Source organism: Mustela putorius, unplaced genomic scaffold (assembly GCF_011764305.1).
Source record: "Mustela putorius furo isolate JIRA1106 unplaced genomic scaffold, ASM1176430v1.1 tig00000589_pilon_pilon_pilon, whole genome shotgun sequence".
In the NCBI taxonomy this organism is placed as follows: Eukaryota; Metazoa; Chordata; class Mammalia; order Carnivora; family Mustelidae; genus Mustela; species Mustela putorius.
In genome coordinates this window covers 5,487,768-5,503,667 of record NW_025421425.1, presented here as the reverse complement: position 1 = coordinate 5,503,667, position 15,900 = coordinate 5,487,768, and the positions used below count along the sequence as shown (strand labels likewise).

The window sequence follows — 15,900 nt, the reverse complement described above, 5'->3', positions numbered from 1 at the left end:
TTTAAAGGCTTAGGGAGTGTTTATAAAAAAATAGGGATCTCTTTTTGTATGTCTGTTGAATGTTTATATATGCATAGAAATAAATCTGTAAAGATTTAGAACAAAATAATTGCCACAATAATTTCTGGATGACAGATGATTTTTTTCTTTTTAGCTTCTCTGTATTATACAATTTTAAAAACAATGAGCACATTTTATTTTCATGATAGAATAACAGTATTTCTGAAAATGGAAGATAGTACAGAAAAACTGGTACCATTCAGGGGTCCGTTATCCAAATACTCAAGACTTGAAAAAGCAATAGTGACATGAAATTATCATAAAATGAATCCATTGAGAACAGCAGTTGTCATGTAACATTTTTGGTCCTTTCTTACAGCAAAGACTGAAGGAAGAGAAGGAAGCCAAACGGGCACGTTTGGATGGTAGGCATGCCTACTTATTTGCAATTATAGCTTCCTGCATAGACCTGGACAAAACTGAAGTGGAAGATGCCATTCTTGAGGGGAATCAGGTGAGATGCATTTGAGTTCTCACTGACTTAATTATGGAGGGCACAGAGAGTCTATTGACTCAGTCCTATGGCATGATCTATGCTGGGCTGTGGAGGGGGTATCTGTTCTAAATGGGCAGGACTCCATTCTGATGGTAACAGGTGATGGCAGATTGACTGTAGGGTTCTCCAACTCTTCATGTTGAATGGGTTACTTATAACTGTCGTTGAAGTCCCATGATTCTGACAGCAATTCTGCATATTTCTGAATCCAGTGAAGCTGGGTTCAAGCACCATCTTGGAACCTGAATATGGAGAATAGAATCTTCTCTCAGCCTCTGATTTATTGTGTTTTGCATTTATCCTGTTCTAACCTGGTGGTTGAATTGTGCCATAGTTCCTTGGCTTTGACTTTGGTTTGGCAGCTGAATCTGATTTCTTTTGTTCCTGAACTTAATTTCCATTTTCTACCATGATTTCTTTCCAAAATCTGGGGTATAATTTGATTTTGGAGAGGGTAGGTCAAAATACGGGAGGATATAGTTTCCTGAGCACCAAGAAAGGCATATCAGGAGCCCTATAGTAGTTGCTAAATGTTTTTGTTGCTGTTTTTGTTTGTTTGTTTTTTAGGCACAAAAATAGAGAGAGAGGGTGAGTCCTGTCTGTTGATAGAGATGTCACAGTATTGATAATGTTATTTGGTGTTACGCTTTTAAATGTTTAACAAAACAGCTTTGAGCAAGAGGGTAGAGGGAAGCACCATTTTGAGTGTTTGCTGATTTCTGTGGTGTTAATACTTCCACCATGGCTGATGCCAGACTACTAACATGATGTTACTAAAGGCTTAGTTGGAAAGAGTTGTGATCAGTTGGCTGTCATGACGAGTATGAGCTGTCTCCAGCACTCTGCTGGCTGTGTACCTTCCTGCCATGTCACTTTGGTGGGGTCACTAGGAGTCAGTGGAACAGTTAGGGGTGGAGAGCACTAAACAGCCTCCCAAAATGGAGGAATAAAAGTAGACAGAGTCTACCTAATTCAATCTTGAAGATTGTTCCACGGGTGAAACGTTTACCTCTGCCCCACGCCCCAATTCAGACATCTGGATTTGGGATTGTGCAAGTGGAATGAACGAGTAGAAGTTCTGAACCATAGGAAGCCCAGTTTAAGCTGCTGTGTCATATTCAGGACCAGGAAGGTCAAAACCTGGGGACTGAAATGAAACATCCTAGCTTGGGCTCACAAGCAACGTAGAGGGGCAAAAGTTTCAACTGGAAGTACCTCCTTCACATTTTTGGCTTGGAAGTTCATTTCAATAAGGGCCTCCTACTTGGCCCCAGAGCATCCTCTATCAAGGACGTCTAATGAAGGAAACATTCCTTATTTTATTTTTTAATTTTTTTAAAGATTTTATCTATTTATTTGACAGAGAGGGATCACAAGTAGATGGAGAGGCAGGCAGAGAAAGAGAGAGAGAGAGAGAGGGAAGCAGGCTCCCTGCTGAGCAGAGAGCCCGATGCGGGACTCGATCCCAGGACCCTGAGATCATGACCTGAGCCGAAGGCAGCGGCTTAACCCACTGAGCCACCCAGGCGCCACTTGCTCTTCCTTATTTATTATAGTTTTGTCTATAATATGGTAGAAATCGAAGGGGGCTTATTTATTTCCACAGTAAAATTTTCAGGCTAGAGTTTTTCATTTGGAAACATTTTATTTTAAATTGTGGTAATGACATAGGATATAGAATTTACCATCTTAAACTTTTTTTTAAAGTAGGCTCCACACCCTTTAACACTGAGATTAAGATCTGAGCTGAAATCAAGAGTCAGACGCTTAACCTGCTGAGTCACCCAGGTGCCCCATTAATCATTTCTAAGTATACAGTTCAGTAGGGTGAAGTATGTTCACATCGTTGGGTAACGAATCTTCAGAGCTCTTTGTCTTGTGAAATTGAAACTCGGTATCATCAAAAAACCCATTTCCCTAGCCCCTGAATACCACTATTCTATTTTCTGTCTCTATGAATCTGACTACTTTAGATACCTCCTATAAGTATAATCATACAGTATTTGTCTTTTTGTGACTGGCTTATTTTATTTAGCAAAATGTCCTCAAGGTTCATCCGTGTTGTAGCATGGATCAGAATTTCCTTCATTTTTTAAAGCTGAATAATATTCCATCATTGAATATGTCACACTTTGCTTATCCATTCATCTGTTAATGAACAAGTTGGTTGCTTCCATCTTTTGCCTGCTGTGGATAACGCTGGGTCAGCAAGGTATACAAATATCTCTGCAAGACCCTGCTTTCAGTCCTTTGGGGTATATACCCAAGAGTGGAGTTTTTGGATCATAGAGTAATTCCACTGATATTTTGAGAAATCACCATACTGTTTTCTATAGTGACTGTACCATTTTTACAGTCTCACCAAAAGTGTACAGGGGTTCCAATTTTTCTACATCCTTGACAACATTTATTTTCTAGGATTTTTTTTTTTTTCTAACAGTAGCTATCCTAATGGACATGTAGATTTTTATCCTTTTTCCTCTAATATCAATTTAAAACTGTGCCACTGGTAGTAGGCCATCTGGCATACTTCTAGTTGTATGGCAAAGCTCACAGACTAAGATTTGGACTGCTGTTGGATGAGTGTAATCATGTGTGTTCTTCTGGCATTTTTCAGTGATTATTATAATTTAATATTAATTGTCTCTAGTGCATTAGACTGGGTTTTAAAAGGTATTTGTTCTCTCTTTCTGATCTGCGATTGAGTGAAAACGAAGCACCTCTATATTTATCTGCTTTCAGCAGCTCAGCACTTTCAGAAATTAGCAAAACTAGAGAGACAGTCTCTTTTCAAATGTGTATATGTAACAAATATTTTCATGATTAATTGAATTCCTTCATTGAGTTACATTTTTATTATGGTGAGGCACTTACTCTATTTTTATGTTGCAAACAATATAATGCCTTCTCTATGGCTTGCATTGATGCAGTTTTATCTGTGAAAGAAGATGACAGCAACTGCTGATACAAGTATGGTTTCTAATTCAGCACGAAGTTGTGACCTTGCCTTTTCTTTTTTGCAGATTGAAAGAATCGATCAGCTTTTCACTGCTGGCGGTCTTCGTCACCTTATATTTTATTATCAGGATGTGGATGTGGCAGAAACAGGTATCCAGACTTGGTGTTATGTTACCCACAAATGTGTTGCTAGGTTCATCCAAGGATGGCATGAAGCTGAAGGCCACCCTTGGAGCTGACATTTCCACCTTGGCCCATGGGACAGATGGGCCACCTACACTTCCACCTACATTTCCACCTTGGCCGATGGGACAAATGGGCCTCTGTGAGGTGAGGCCCAGGTTCCATTTCCCTTGAAGGAGAAGGGACTGATAATGATAGGTATGTAGCCTGGTTTTTCTAACTTTGAGATATTTGGTTTCCCATTTCAGGTTGGGCTGGTGACTGAGGAATAACGATGTACTTTACATTTTGAGGCTTCTTTTCTGTCCATGCGAGTCCTTCTATGCAGTTATGTTCTAGAACTTTTTATGGGCATCTGCTTCTTTTCTATATAGACATCATTTATTTTTAACATAAGAATTGTTGCCAATGAGCATAATGAGTTTTCTGGCTAAATACCACATTATGTTTATTTTCTACTGTCGATGATTCAAACGAGTAATATGGAATGACAAGTTTAGTTATTTTCACTTAAGAAAAATTTGCAAATCTTTGTGTGGATTCAACTGGCATAACCCATTCCACTTTTATGTGAATTCATATAATTTTAAAGCCAAACTAGGGACATAAACAAAAATATAATGATTATATTAAAATATTATATTCATCCTTTTATGACCTTTTTGAAGAAAGGGAAAGTAGTTATTGCTGTTGGCATATAGTATGGTTAATGCTTTTTTGTTTAAAAACTGAGAAAATTATGAATATGTACTCAAAGTGATTGGCATTTTTCTAGAATTATTCATCTGAAATTTTGTGGTCAGAAAGTTCATTACACTGAGAGAAAAGTCGAAATACATACGTTTTGAATTCTATCCCAGATTGCAAAACATAAAGTCAAATGAAATGTTGAGTTTGTCTGTGAAATGTGTGCTGGGTAGAGTAGGCCTTTGTGTGTAAATCTGACATTGAACCAGAAGGGTTCATAGGATGTAGACACGATGCAAGCTTATTTTTGTTTCCCGCTCTCCCTCTAAGTGTTTTTGGTGGGACTGTCTTTAATCTTTTGACCTTGGATTAGAATTCAGACCATTCCTTGACTTTCCTGGATATTCTTGAGTAAGAAAAATTCTTACTTCACGTTGCTTCACGTTGTAAGTACTATCTCAATTCAGACACTAAAAAAAACATCCAGTTGATCAAAATTAATTGGTCTAAAGTTCAGTCTTCTTCACTTCTGGTCTTCTCCCTTCCTTCCACTCCAGCAGGGATCTGAGAAGGTCCGTATTTGCTGCGGGAGAGAAGCATTTGGTCCTCCTCTGCTTCTTCAGCTTATCCTTCTGGAAACTCCTGTCCACACTGTGTAAACCACAGTTGCTGACTGTGTCGAGCTTGAAGTAGGGCAGGGACAAGAGCCGACAGGTGGCAGGAGAGCTTTGACTTGATTGACATTGTCACTTTCATAGTTGGCTGAACTTGATTCTCTGGATCTTTGCTCTTGTGGGCACTAGGTGGATTCTCCAGAGATGGTGACTGGTGGCTGTGCATCCCATGGTGATATCCTCTGGTTATTGTTTTTTTTTTTTTTTTAAAGATTTTATTTATTTATTTGTCAGAGAGAGAGAGCGAGTGCGAGCGAGCACAGGCAGACAGAGTGGCAGGCAGAGTCAGAGGGAGAAGCAGGCTCCCTGTGGAGCAAAGAGCCCGATGTGGGACTCCATCCCATGACGCTGGGATCATGACCTGAGCTGAAGGCAGCTGCTTAACCAGCTGAGCCACCCAGGCGTCCCTCCTCTGGTTATTGTTATTGGACGCATTCTCTGTCAAAGCCTCAGTCCAAGTCCCCAGCCCAGTGCTGTTGGGGGAGAGCCTAGGAGAGGGTTCCTCTAAGAGGTCCTAATCCCAGGGTTTTAGGACCCAACTTCCAGTCCATGTCCTTCCCCAGATCTCACCCTTGGCACTGTCCTCCTCCCACGCCAGTAATCTTGCTTGAGCTACTGTGTCACATGAAGAGCTAAAACTTTCGTGGGCAGATGAGAGCACAGTGGACCAGCGTTGCGTACTTAAATGGTCCACTCAATGAGCTGCGTGCTTACATGACCAAAAATGAATTTTAAAATAACAATAATGAGAACACTTAGTGAGCAACGATTTTTATGTCCTTTTCTAAGGTCTTCACACGTATTAACTCCTTTAATCCAGATGCTTGGATCTAGGATTAGTATTTGAATTTTTCAGATCAGAAAATTGAGGCACAGGAAGATTAAGTAACTTGCCCAAGGTCACATGGCTGGGAAGTGCAGCCCAAGACTCAAGCCTTGGGAGTCTGGCTCCTTATTCATCATGACCCTCTCCTGGGTCAACAGTGTCCTGACTCTAGCGCCATACTGACAGGGCAGCAGGGGTCTGGAGTTTTACAGTCAGAGCTGGTTTCTGATCTTGGCTCTGCCACCTGTTGGCTGGGACTCAGGGCAGGTCACAGCTGCCTTTAGGGTTATACTGACTTCAGTAACATCGACACGGTACCAAGTAGGGGAACTGACACACAGCACGTGCAGTAGATGCTGTCCCCTCCCTTACTCACCCCTTCTCAATGGCTCTACTGTGTGACCTGTTGTGGGTGGAAATGACTTTTGTAGCTTTGGCAAGAATCTACTTCGGACCAAAGTCTCATTTCTGGACCTCTCATTGCTGTTTTTTGCTAGAGCAATGATTCTGAAATAAACCTGTGATCTGGAATCACTAGCTCCTTTTAGATCCCTTCAGGCCTTCGGCTAGAGATTGTCCGAGCAGTGGACCTTCCAGGGCACATGGATGAGTCAGAATGACAATATTTTCCTGAGGAGGCTTCATTCTAAGAGGCAGGCACATGGACTATAGATAGTAATGGTGAAACTAAAATTCTTCTGCCCTTGTAGGACAGCTTGGTGCTCCAGGGGGAGTAAATCCTCTTTCTGAGAAGATTAAAAAACCCAAGGTGTTCGTGACGGAGGGAAAAGATGTTGCTCTTACCGGAGTATGTGTGTTCTTCATCAGGACTGACCCTTCCAGAGCCATCACTCCTGAGAACATCCATCGGGTAAGGGGCAAGAGCAGTCCTTTACCCCAAATTGCCAAAACTCACATAAATTCTCAAAAAAAAAAAAAAATCCCTCCCTAGAGAGTTAGCCACTGTGTCCATCGCCTATCTAAAAATACTTTCGAAGAGATATTTCTAAAAGGCTTCACAGCAAACAAGAGGATGTTTCCTTTAAATCTGTTGAGTCAGAGGACTTCGTGTTCAGTTTATTATCACAATTGGATATAATATTATATGTATGCCTGGGCACGCATGTGTGTGTGTGTGGGTGAAACAGGGAAGTCTTGCCTTTTAAACATAATTTCCCATACATTACTTACTTAATGGCAAATTTCACACATTTACAATAAGATTTACAATGATGGATATATAATTTTATTTTTTGTGCAAAGTAAAGTGTAAATCTCCTCTGCGCACATTGGGTGCATTATCAGCTTGGAGCAAATGAGCTGGTAACGTCTCGGGTTCTGTTTAGTTCATGACTTTATTTTGAGGATTGCAGTTTAGAATAGTATAAAGCTTACATCTTAACCAGGGTATCAGAAAAGTAATTTCCTGCACTTAGAGACTGAATCTACACACAATTCAAGGCCAGTCCATACAGAAAACAGAATGTTGACCTCCAGCTGGCGGCAACCTGCCTAGAAACCAAGCCCCTTCTCCAGGAAACAGCCCGGGTGGCTGGCCTGCAGTGTGAGACTTGCAGGAGGCCACGAGGAAGGCAAGCAATAGTCATGCTAATGACTGGCCAACATGCTCAGGACCTGGTTCATGAGTGCCAGCTGTCTTCCATCCGTCCGTACTCCCAGCATACTTCCCTGGGACCGACAAGAGAAAGCCAAAGATGCACCCTTCCCCCATCCTGCAGGATGCCCCACTTCCTGGAGCTGCCTCTAGCTCCCCCACCGCTAACGCTGTCCCTTTCCACCACCTGGAGGCTTTCCTAGTCCCCTGCCTGCTTCTGAGCGTCTGCTGACATGCAGGCGATGGTCACCAACTCTTGCAGGGGTCGGCTCAGAGCTTTTGCTCTTCTCTTTTGGTCCATCTTCATTTACTTCTGCAGAGAGCGGAAGAGCTGACAGCATTCAGAAACGACTCAGCAGCCATGCTGCCGTTGCAGGTGATTTATATAGCAGAGGGTCTCCTAACTGTTTTCCAGGAGGTGAGCTTTAATATGCTGGACACCGCGGATGGAGGTCTGCTTAACAGCATGAGGCGCTTGCTGTCCGAGATCTTCATTCCCGCTCTCAGGGCCACGAGCCAGGGCTTGGGCGAACTCGAGGGTCTTCAGGAAGCAGCCAGCATTCGGCAGGAGTTCTTGAGCTCTCTGGAAGGCTTTGTGAGCGTCCTGTCAGGCGCCCAGGAGAGCTTGAAGGAGAAGGTAAGAGGGAATAAATAATTCCTTCAGAAGTTATCAGATGGTGAAGAAATCAGCACTAAGTATGGAAGGCTTCCCTTCGATGGTCTTAATTCCGTTGCCCAGCAAATGTGGAAAAACATTTTGTGGGAGTTTTTATTGCCCCTTCAAGAGGTAGTGGTGACGAGATTTAAGGGATTAATGCATTAGGGGGTCCCTTAGACGGGTCGGCCATGATGGAGGGTTCTATTTAGGAATAGCAAACGTTCGACTGCAAAGGGGAGCATATGGAATGCTCGTGGCATCGCTCTGCGTCCTAGAAGGAAAGGAATTTGGAACCAGGGTGTGTGGTATGTGTCTGTGTGTGTCCACGTGTGTGCACGTGAGTGTGGGGTGGTGGATTATGGGTTGGGATGGAGGAAATCCCGAAGATGAGACAGAAAGGAGAGAGGAGTTGACACAGCTGGAAGGAGCGGATTGGGTCCTGTGGTTCAGCCTGTGACCAAAAGGGCCTTTAAGAATAAGTTTGGCAAAGGTCAGGTTTAGCTTCCATAAAATTTGTGTGATCTAAGGTAAGCCTGTGTTACCGGTTCCTTGGGGGCAGAAGGTGTTGGATTCAAAACCATGGCGACAACAGCCCAGATCAGGTATGTATGGGAGACAGAGAAATGCAGCCTATGATACCAATGACAATGTATTTTTTTAAAGATTTTTTTTTTTTATTTGAGAGAGAGAGAATGAGCAAGGGGAGGGGCAGAGAGAGAAGCAGACTCCTTGCTAAGCAGGTTGCCCAATGTTGGGTTCATTCTAGAACCCCGAAGTCATGACCTGAGCCAAAGGCAGATGCTTGACTGGCTGAGCCACCCAGGCGCCCCCACCAATGACAGTGTGTCACTCACTTTTCTCCAGAGAATGCTGAGCGTTTTGGACTTAGTGGAGTAGTGGGGAAGGGAGGCATTGGGCTTTCCCAAGGATGAATGCGGAAGTGGAGTTACTTTCATCCAGACAGGAGTGGGATGATTCCATGTCATATCCGAGTTCTATCTGCAGTGAACGCTGATGCAGGCCATAGTGAGATGCAAGTTGAAGCCAGTTGAATTGCTGTTCTATCTAAAAAAGCAATGCTTTCATAGGGTTCCACCTCCTCTTGTAGAGATATTCGAAAGAGTGGGTGGACCGCCACCTAGTGGGGAGATTGTGCCATTTCATGAAATAGAGAGCCCGCCCCTAGGAAACCAAGGATCACTCCTGCAGGTGCGGCAGGTGGCAGGTGCTGAGCAGGAGAGGTCAGGGATGGAGGCGTGCTGGGGAGGTTCTTCCAGACTGGGGGCAGCGTGAGCACAAGCCCAGGGGAGTGGCGGCAGGTGCCTGCCCTGGTGGGTTTTCAGAACTTTGCTGGAGCGAAGCCAAGTGAAAAACACAGAGTGGGGAGGCTAGGTTCTGGGAGCAGAGTGGTGTCTCTGAGCCCCACATAGATGGACAGACATCGAGCTTCTGAGCGTGGGAGCCAGGGCTGGAGGCCATCAGCTAAGGTTAGAGCTGGCAGGGCTGTAGTAGGAAGCAAGTGAAGGAAATGGGAAAGCTCTGGTTCAGTGTTGGTTACCAACAAGCCCTTAAGGCCTAGGCTTTGTCAAGTGGCTCCTTAGCCATATTGGCATTTGAGGGTGACAAACAACCACACCCCTTCCTGCTGGTTCTGAACCAGTTGAGAGAAATGTACTTGTTCTGTGGTTGGTAAAAGCCAGTTGGGCCTGAAACCTGTATTCAGGCATTTCCAGTGGCAGGTGCATCTTTACGAGAAGGAAATGCCCTTCTCAAATATTGATGTCCATTTATGTGTCCTAGAAAATGCACCAGGTTTCTTTGTGAAGTCAAAATCTAACACACCTGTTCCCTAAGCTCATCCCATGTACCTGCCATTGAACTTGCTAACTATAAGGATGTGATTGGGTAAGGACATGAGAGTCTTCTCATCTGGTTAGTGTCAAAAAAGAATGTAATGGATTAGAAATTACTCTTCCTCCAGTCAATTTCCTTGAAGCTCTCTCTCCCATAATTCTTTAGTTTTATGAGTTGACTCTTTAATTTCTAAGTAATTTCTAAGTTCCTTGTTAATTCCCAAATTTTGTGATGTTATGATGATTCTCTCTTTCTCTAGTACACTCCTTTTTTCCCCAAAGTCTGCTCTCCGTCATCTTGAGTGGCACGTCAGTTCGTAAAGGAGGATCGAGATGCCAGGGAACACGGTAGTTTAGAGAAAACCTTGAGACCTTTCTAAGCCTAGGGTCGACAGAAGAGTGTTTGTGTGTGTGTGTGTGTGTTTTTAAATTAACATCATCTTATTATTTAACTTTCATTCTAATTAGGTGAACCTTCAAAAGTGTGACATATTTGAACTGAAAACCCTGAAGGAACCAATAGACTACATGACTCTAGCTAATAATCCTGAGACTTTGGAGAAAATAGAAGGTTACGTGAGAATATGGATCAAACAGACAGAACAGGTAATTTCCCGAAACCCGAAAGAACAGGTAATTTCCAAAAAATCATCAGTTTCACATGCCACGCTACTGAAGTAGTCAATGGAAGAGCATATCGTATACTGTTCCCTTTTTCTTCAGTATTTAACCTCAAGCCCCTAAAAAGGTGAGAAGTTCAATGTAATTTAATTTATAGTGATTAGCTAAGAAGATAAAGAATTTGAAGAGATGAAACAAATGGCTTTAAATACTTATGTCCAAGAAGATTGCACTTTGCCAATTGTTTTCTCAAGGTATATTTTACTTGAGATAGGACCTCTGTAGAAGAACAAGGAGTTTTCCAAACACTGTCTTCTGAAAGGGAGCTTGAGACTTAAAGAAAAAAATATTTTCAGAAAAATCCTTAGTGAAGGTGGACATTGAGTTGGAAAATAAGCACAATGAAAATTAACCAACTTAGGGCACAGGGGCTTTCCAAGGTTCTGTTGCTCCAGGATTAAACAGCAAGGGGATAGTCAAGGAAACTTTGTGAAGTCAGGTCCTGCAAAAGTTCATTCAAGCTTTTTAAATAAGTAGTTTTCAGTTAGAACAAGTCAACTAAATTTTTGTTAAAGCATTCAAAATGGATACAAGTAGAAGGCTGTCATTTGAAGCACACACGCGAATGAAAATATATCATGATTCCAATAGCATAATTGACTTATTTCCTTATTTTTCTTTGTCTACGTGTAACTTTCGTACTGCCAGTCCTCGTTAGAGGTCCAAGGCTCTGCTGTGCCTTTTCAGGTCCTTGCCGAAAACAACCAGCTGCGGAAGGAAGCGGATGACCTTGGGCCCCGAGCAGAGCTGGAGCACTGGAAAAAAAGACTGTCCAAATTTAACTACCTCTTGGATCAGTTAAAAAGCCCAGATGTGAGGGGTGTGTTGGTCGTGCTTGCTGCCGCCAGGTCGAAGCTTCTGAAGGTTGTCAGCCATTTCTTTTTGCTTTGTGCCACAGGAGTAAAAATTCGGTGTGCATTTTCGTGTTGTAGAGTAACTAGGCACAGGAAAATGTGGACCAAACTTTAAGATTGGATAATGTTGCCCTTTTATAATTCTGTGGAAATAGGCTTTAAACCAACGGTATCAGTTGGCCGCTGTCCAGGTAAGTATACATATTATTAGAGGGCATTGCATGTAATTAAGATGTAGCACAAGATCACGATTATATATATTTTTTGAATTTGGACCAAGCAGGAGTAGTAAAATAAGAACTTAACTTGAATATGTTTTTTTTTTAAATTTTCTTTTTTTTTTTTTTTGGCCCTAGAGTATTGCTCTTCTATCCCTGTGTAACAAATTACCCTACAGCTTAGCAACTTAACATTGCAGACATGTATTATGTCACAGCCTGTGAGTCAGGAGTTGGAATATAGCTCAGGTGGCTGCCTGTGACTCAGCATCTTCCCTGAGATTGTGGTCAGGGTATCGGCTCATCTGAGTCTCGCCCGGGGAAGGACCTGCCTCCAAGTTGCTCGTGGGCATCTTGCTGGGCTCTGTTCCTTGCTGGCTCTTGTCTGCTACCATAGAAAATGAGGGAGCGAGGCGCAAAATGGATCCAGGAGCTGGGGGAGGAGAGAAGGAGTGGATTCAAATGGGGCGCCGCCCTCTTGATGCTGTTCTAGTTACTGAGGGGATTTTGCAAGAGAAGGCTGTGAGGAGATCCCTTTAAAACTTCATTCAAAAACTCTACATTGCTCTTCAATGTGGCAATACCCCTCGGTCCTGTGGCTTCAGCTTCCTGCGAGGTGCAGACGATAAACTGGATGTCTGACACAGGGGACTTGTGGTGACTTTTAGCAGCTGCCCTATTGGAAGTTCCTCTGTAGTCAATGCATTAACAATGCTTTCCTGTCTTGCCTCAGACGTGGCGGGAGATGGATATTCGAGTCACTGATGCAGCGAATGAAGCCAAGGACAATGTCAAATACCTGTACACACTTGAAAAATGCTGTGACCCCTTGTACGGTAATGACCCTGTGAGTTAAAGGTCTCTACTTGCTTAGTCTACTGAAGACCCTTTTACCCTGGCTGATTTGAGTGTGGAGTTTGGTTCGTTATTATTACAGTCTGTTGGAAAAGTCTTTGAAACCTCTTTTTACTCTCAAGAAAATTATATATGTATACAGTTGACCCTCAAGCAACACGGGTTTGGATTTTGCAGGTCTACTTACGTGTGGATTTTTTTCAATAAACACAGTACAGAGCTGTAAATATAGTTTATCTTACTTAGCTATTTTCTTTTCTCTGGTGTACTTTATTGTAACAATATAGTATATAATACACGTAAAAAACAAAATATGTGTTAATCAACTTTTTATGTTATTGGTAAGACTTCTGGTCGACAGTAGGCTATTAGTAGTTAAGTTTTGGGGGAGTCAGAAGTTATGCCTGAATTTTCAACTACATGGGGGTTGGTGCCTCTAACCCCTGTGTTGTTCAAGGGTCAGCTGTATTCATGTCTATCTAGATCTGTTTGTCTATGATGGATAAGAAATACTATTTTTAAAAACCTTTATTGTATATTCCAGTTTCCGTTAAGTATTGTAATTGATATTCTGGATGATATTCAAAGAAGTGTGGGAAGCGTTATTGGCTGGTGCTTTGTCTTTAAGCTTTAGGAGTGTCTGCTTTTATTTATTACACATTCACCATTAACCTTATCATTAACAGAAAGTTAATGTTTCTTGCATTGAAACAAAAGTTGATTAACTGCATCTGACTAAGTAATACAAATAAAACTACTCTTGAATACATTTATGTGAAATGTCAATATGTTAGTGGGAGTGGTAATTGTGTTAAGTTAGTTGTTTGCTAGTAAGTAGTTCATTAGTAAGTGTTTAATAGTTTGTTAGTAACTAGTAGTGTTAGTTAATATTTTAAAAATTAAAAAAGCCTCTTAGCTAATTTTATTCTAATGAAGATTGAATGGTTAGAGTATTAGAATTTTGCTGAATTTGATACTTGTTTCTTTGAAAACTTTTGTGATGTCTTTCAGATATCCATGATTGATGCTATTCCTACACTTATAAATGCAATTAAAATGATCTATAGTATCTCTCATTACTATAACACCTCTGAGAAGATCACATCTCTGTTTGTAAAGGTGAGTGGATAGCATAGAGTCTGTCTGTGGTAACATACATATTTTTGGCAGTGGTTAATTTTTTAATAATTAGAAAATATTACATTGGCATAATTCAGCGTGTATGTATCCTACAGTGAAAGAAAAAATTTTAATCTTTCAATAGAGATACAACTTAAGTGTATTTGCGAGGCTGACTTTCACAAATCATAAGGCATTATTTCCAAAGATAATAAATATGGTGTTATTTATATAATAAAATGAAAAAATAAAGATTCTCTTTGAATTTCTTTCCCTATGTTATTTAGCAACATTATTTATTCCTATTGGGTAAATTTTAATTAAGAAAAACTATATTTAACTGGCTTTCTCCTACTTTATATTTTATGTGCCACTTTCCCAAATTTATCTGATGCCACAGTTGTTTACTTGGTGTTATTAGAACAGTAATCATGATAATGAAAGCTACTTGCAATGTTTCAGTAATCCATAAAGCAATTATAATGATTCTGCCAAAAAACATAACGATCTTGAAACCTTATGTCCTAACTCGTAACTGTTTATGGTGAGCACTGTTGTTTTTCCCATTTTGAACAGTCTCTGAGAAGTAAATGACTTTCATTCCCAAGGTGAAAATTTTAAGTGTTGTATTAAGACAGAGGCATTTTCGCCTCATCTGGGCTTGTGTTGCGAATGTTAACATAGTAGGAGGCACAGGTCTTGCTGGGAAGGGGAACGTCCCCTTCAAGAGCTGGACGGGAGACTCCCTTTCTTCTGCGCTCAGTCAGGCACTTGGGTAGAAAGAGGAGGGAAATCCACGAGCTTCTTGCCACACTTCTTTCCACGTTAGAAGGACTTGTTATGGTCATGAGGGATATTCCCTGGAGTAGGAGACTCAAAAGTCGCTTTGTGTCATCACGCCAGGCTTTATGCATCTTATCCACAAGGCCCGTTTGTGAACAAAATTGTGAAATCATCATTTATCTAATTTTGAAAAACCTTTCTCTGTGGAAAATTTGAGGCAGGTACAAAAGGAAAGAATGTACACAACCCCCCAGGTTCCGGACACCCAGGTTCTGCCACACGCCGTCCATGGTTTATGCGCACTGCCAACCTTTGCATACACGTCCCAGACATCATGTCTTTCTACGTATACTGTTTGGTCATCTGATTTTCCTTTTAAACTGTTAAAAAATAGTCATAGGAAAATTCTGAAGAAGTTTTTTACAGTTTGGAGGGATGGATAAAACGTGAGTGGAAACGGATGTCAGCTTGACTCTCCGCTGCTTCTCCTTCTGACATTTCTGCTCCAGCTCCTGGTGTCATGAAATGACCAGGGTGGACAGGCCTTCTCATGGCTCTTGGAGACTGTGAGTGACATGTTCTAGCAGGCTACCTAAGGAGACTGGTAGGGAAGGTAGGGAAGTGAATCCCTTCCTGGCTGGTTAAGGTGTTCACCCTGTACCCATGAGGGGGCCCGAACTGTTGATTTGCTGTAGTGCTTCCAACTCTGTGATTCCATGAATGATTTCGACAGTACATACTAGCCAACAAATAGAAGCAGAGAGTAGAAGGATAGTGGCCAGGAGCCAGAGAGCGTGGGAAATGGGGAGATACTGGTCAAAAGGTACAACTTTCAGTTATAAGATGAATAAGTTCTGGGGCACCTGGGTGGCTCAGTGGGTTAAAGCCTCTGCCTTTGGCTCAGGTCATGATCCCAAGGTCCTGGGATTGAGCCCCACATCGGGCTCTCTGCTCAGTGGGGAGCCTGGTTCCCCTCCTCTCTCTCTGCCTGCTGCTCTGCCTACTTGTGATCTCTGTCTGTCAAATAAATAAATAAAAATCTTTAAAAAAAAAAAGATGAATAAGTTCTGGGGGTCTAATGCACAGCATGGGGACTATAGTTAATACTACTGTATTGTGTACTCAGCAGTCTCTAAGAGAGCAGATCTTAAATCTTTTCAACACACAGTAATTGTGAAGGGATAGATATGTTAACTTGATTGTGGGAATCATTTCACTCTGTCTATGAATATATATTTAAGTATATAAATATAAGCATATATATTAAATATATACTTAAGTATATATTTAAGATTCACAACATGATGCCTGATATCTATGAATATCAGGCATCATGTTGTGAATCTTAAATACATACCATTTTTGTTTGTCATTTATACC

General features: G+C 41.7%; 1 protein-coding gene across 2 annotated transcripts in view; it reads left to right on the top strand.

Annotated features, from left to right (window-relative positions):
• Positions 1–15,900, top strand: part of DNAH5 (dynein axonemal heavy chain 5) — a 262,860-nt gene that overhangs the window by 57,077 nt on the left and 189,883 nt on the right. For both annotated transcript variants that reach the window (XM_045082025.1, XM_004761213.3), the window contains exons 2-9: positions 380–514; positions 3,580–3,664; positions 6,595–6,755; positions 7,915–8,136; positions 10,479–10,616; positions 11,379–11,555; positions 12,497–12,610; positions 13,630–13,737. In XM_045082025.1, coding sequence (XP_044937960.1) covers positions 380–514; positions 3,580–3,664; positions 6,595–6,755; positions 7,915–8,136; positions 10,479–10,616; positions 11,379–11,555; positions 12,497–12,610; positions 13,630–13,737 — 1,140 coding nt within the window. The remainder of the gene's footprint in view (positions 1–379; positions 515–3,579; positions 3,665–6,594; positions 6,756–7,914; positions 8,137–10,478; positions 10,617–11,378; positions 11,556–12,496; positions 12,611–13,629; positions 13,738–15,900) is intronic.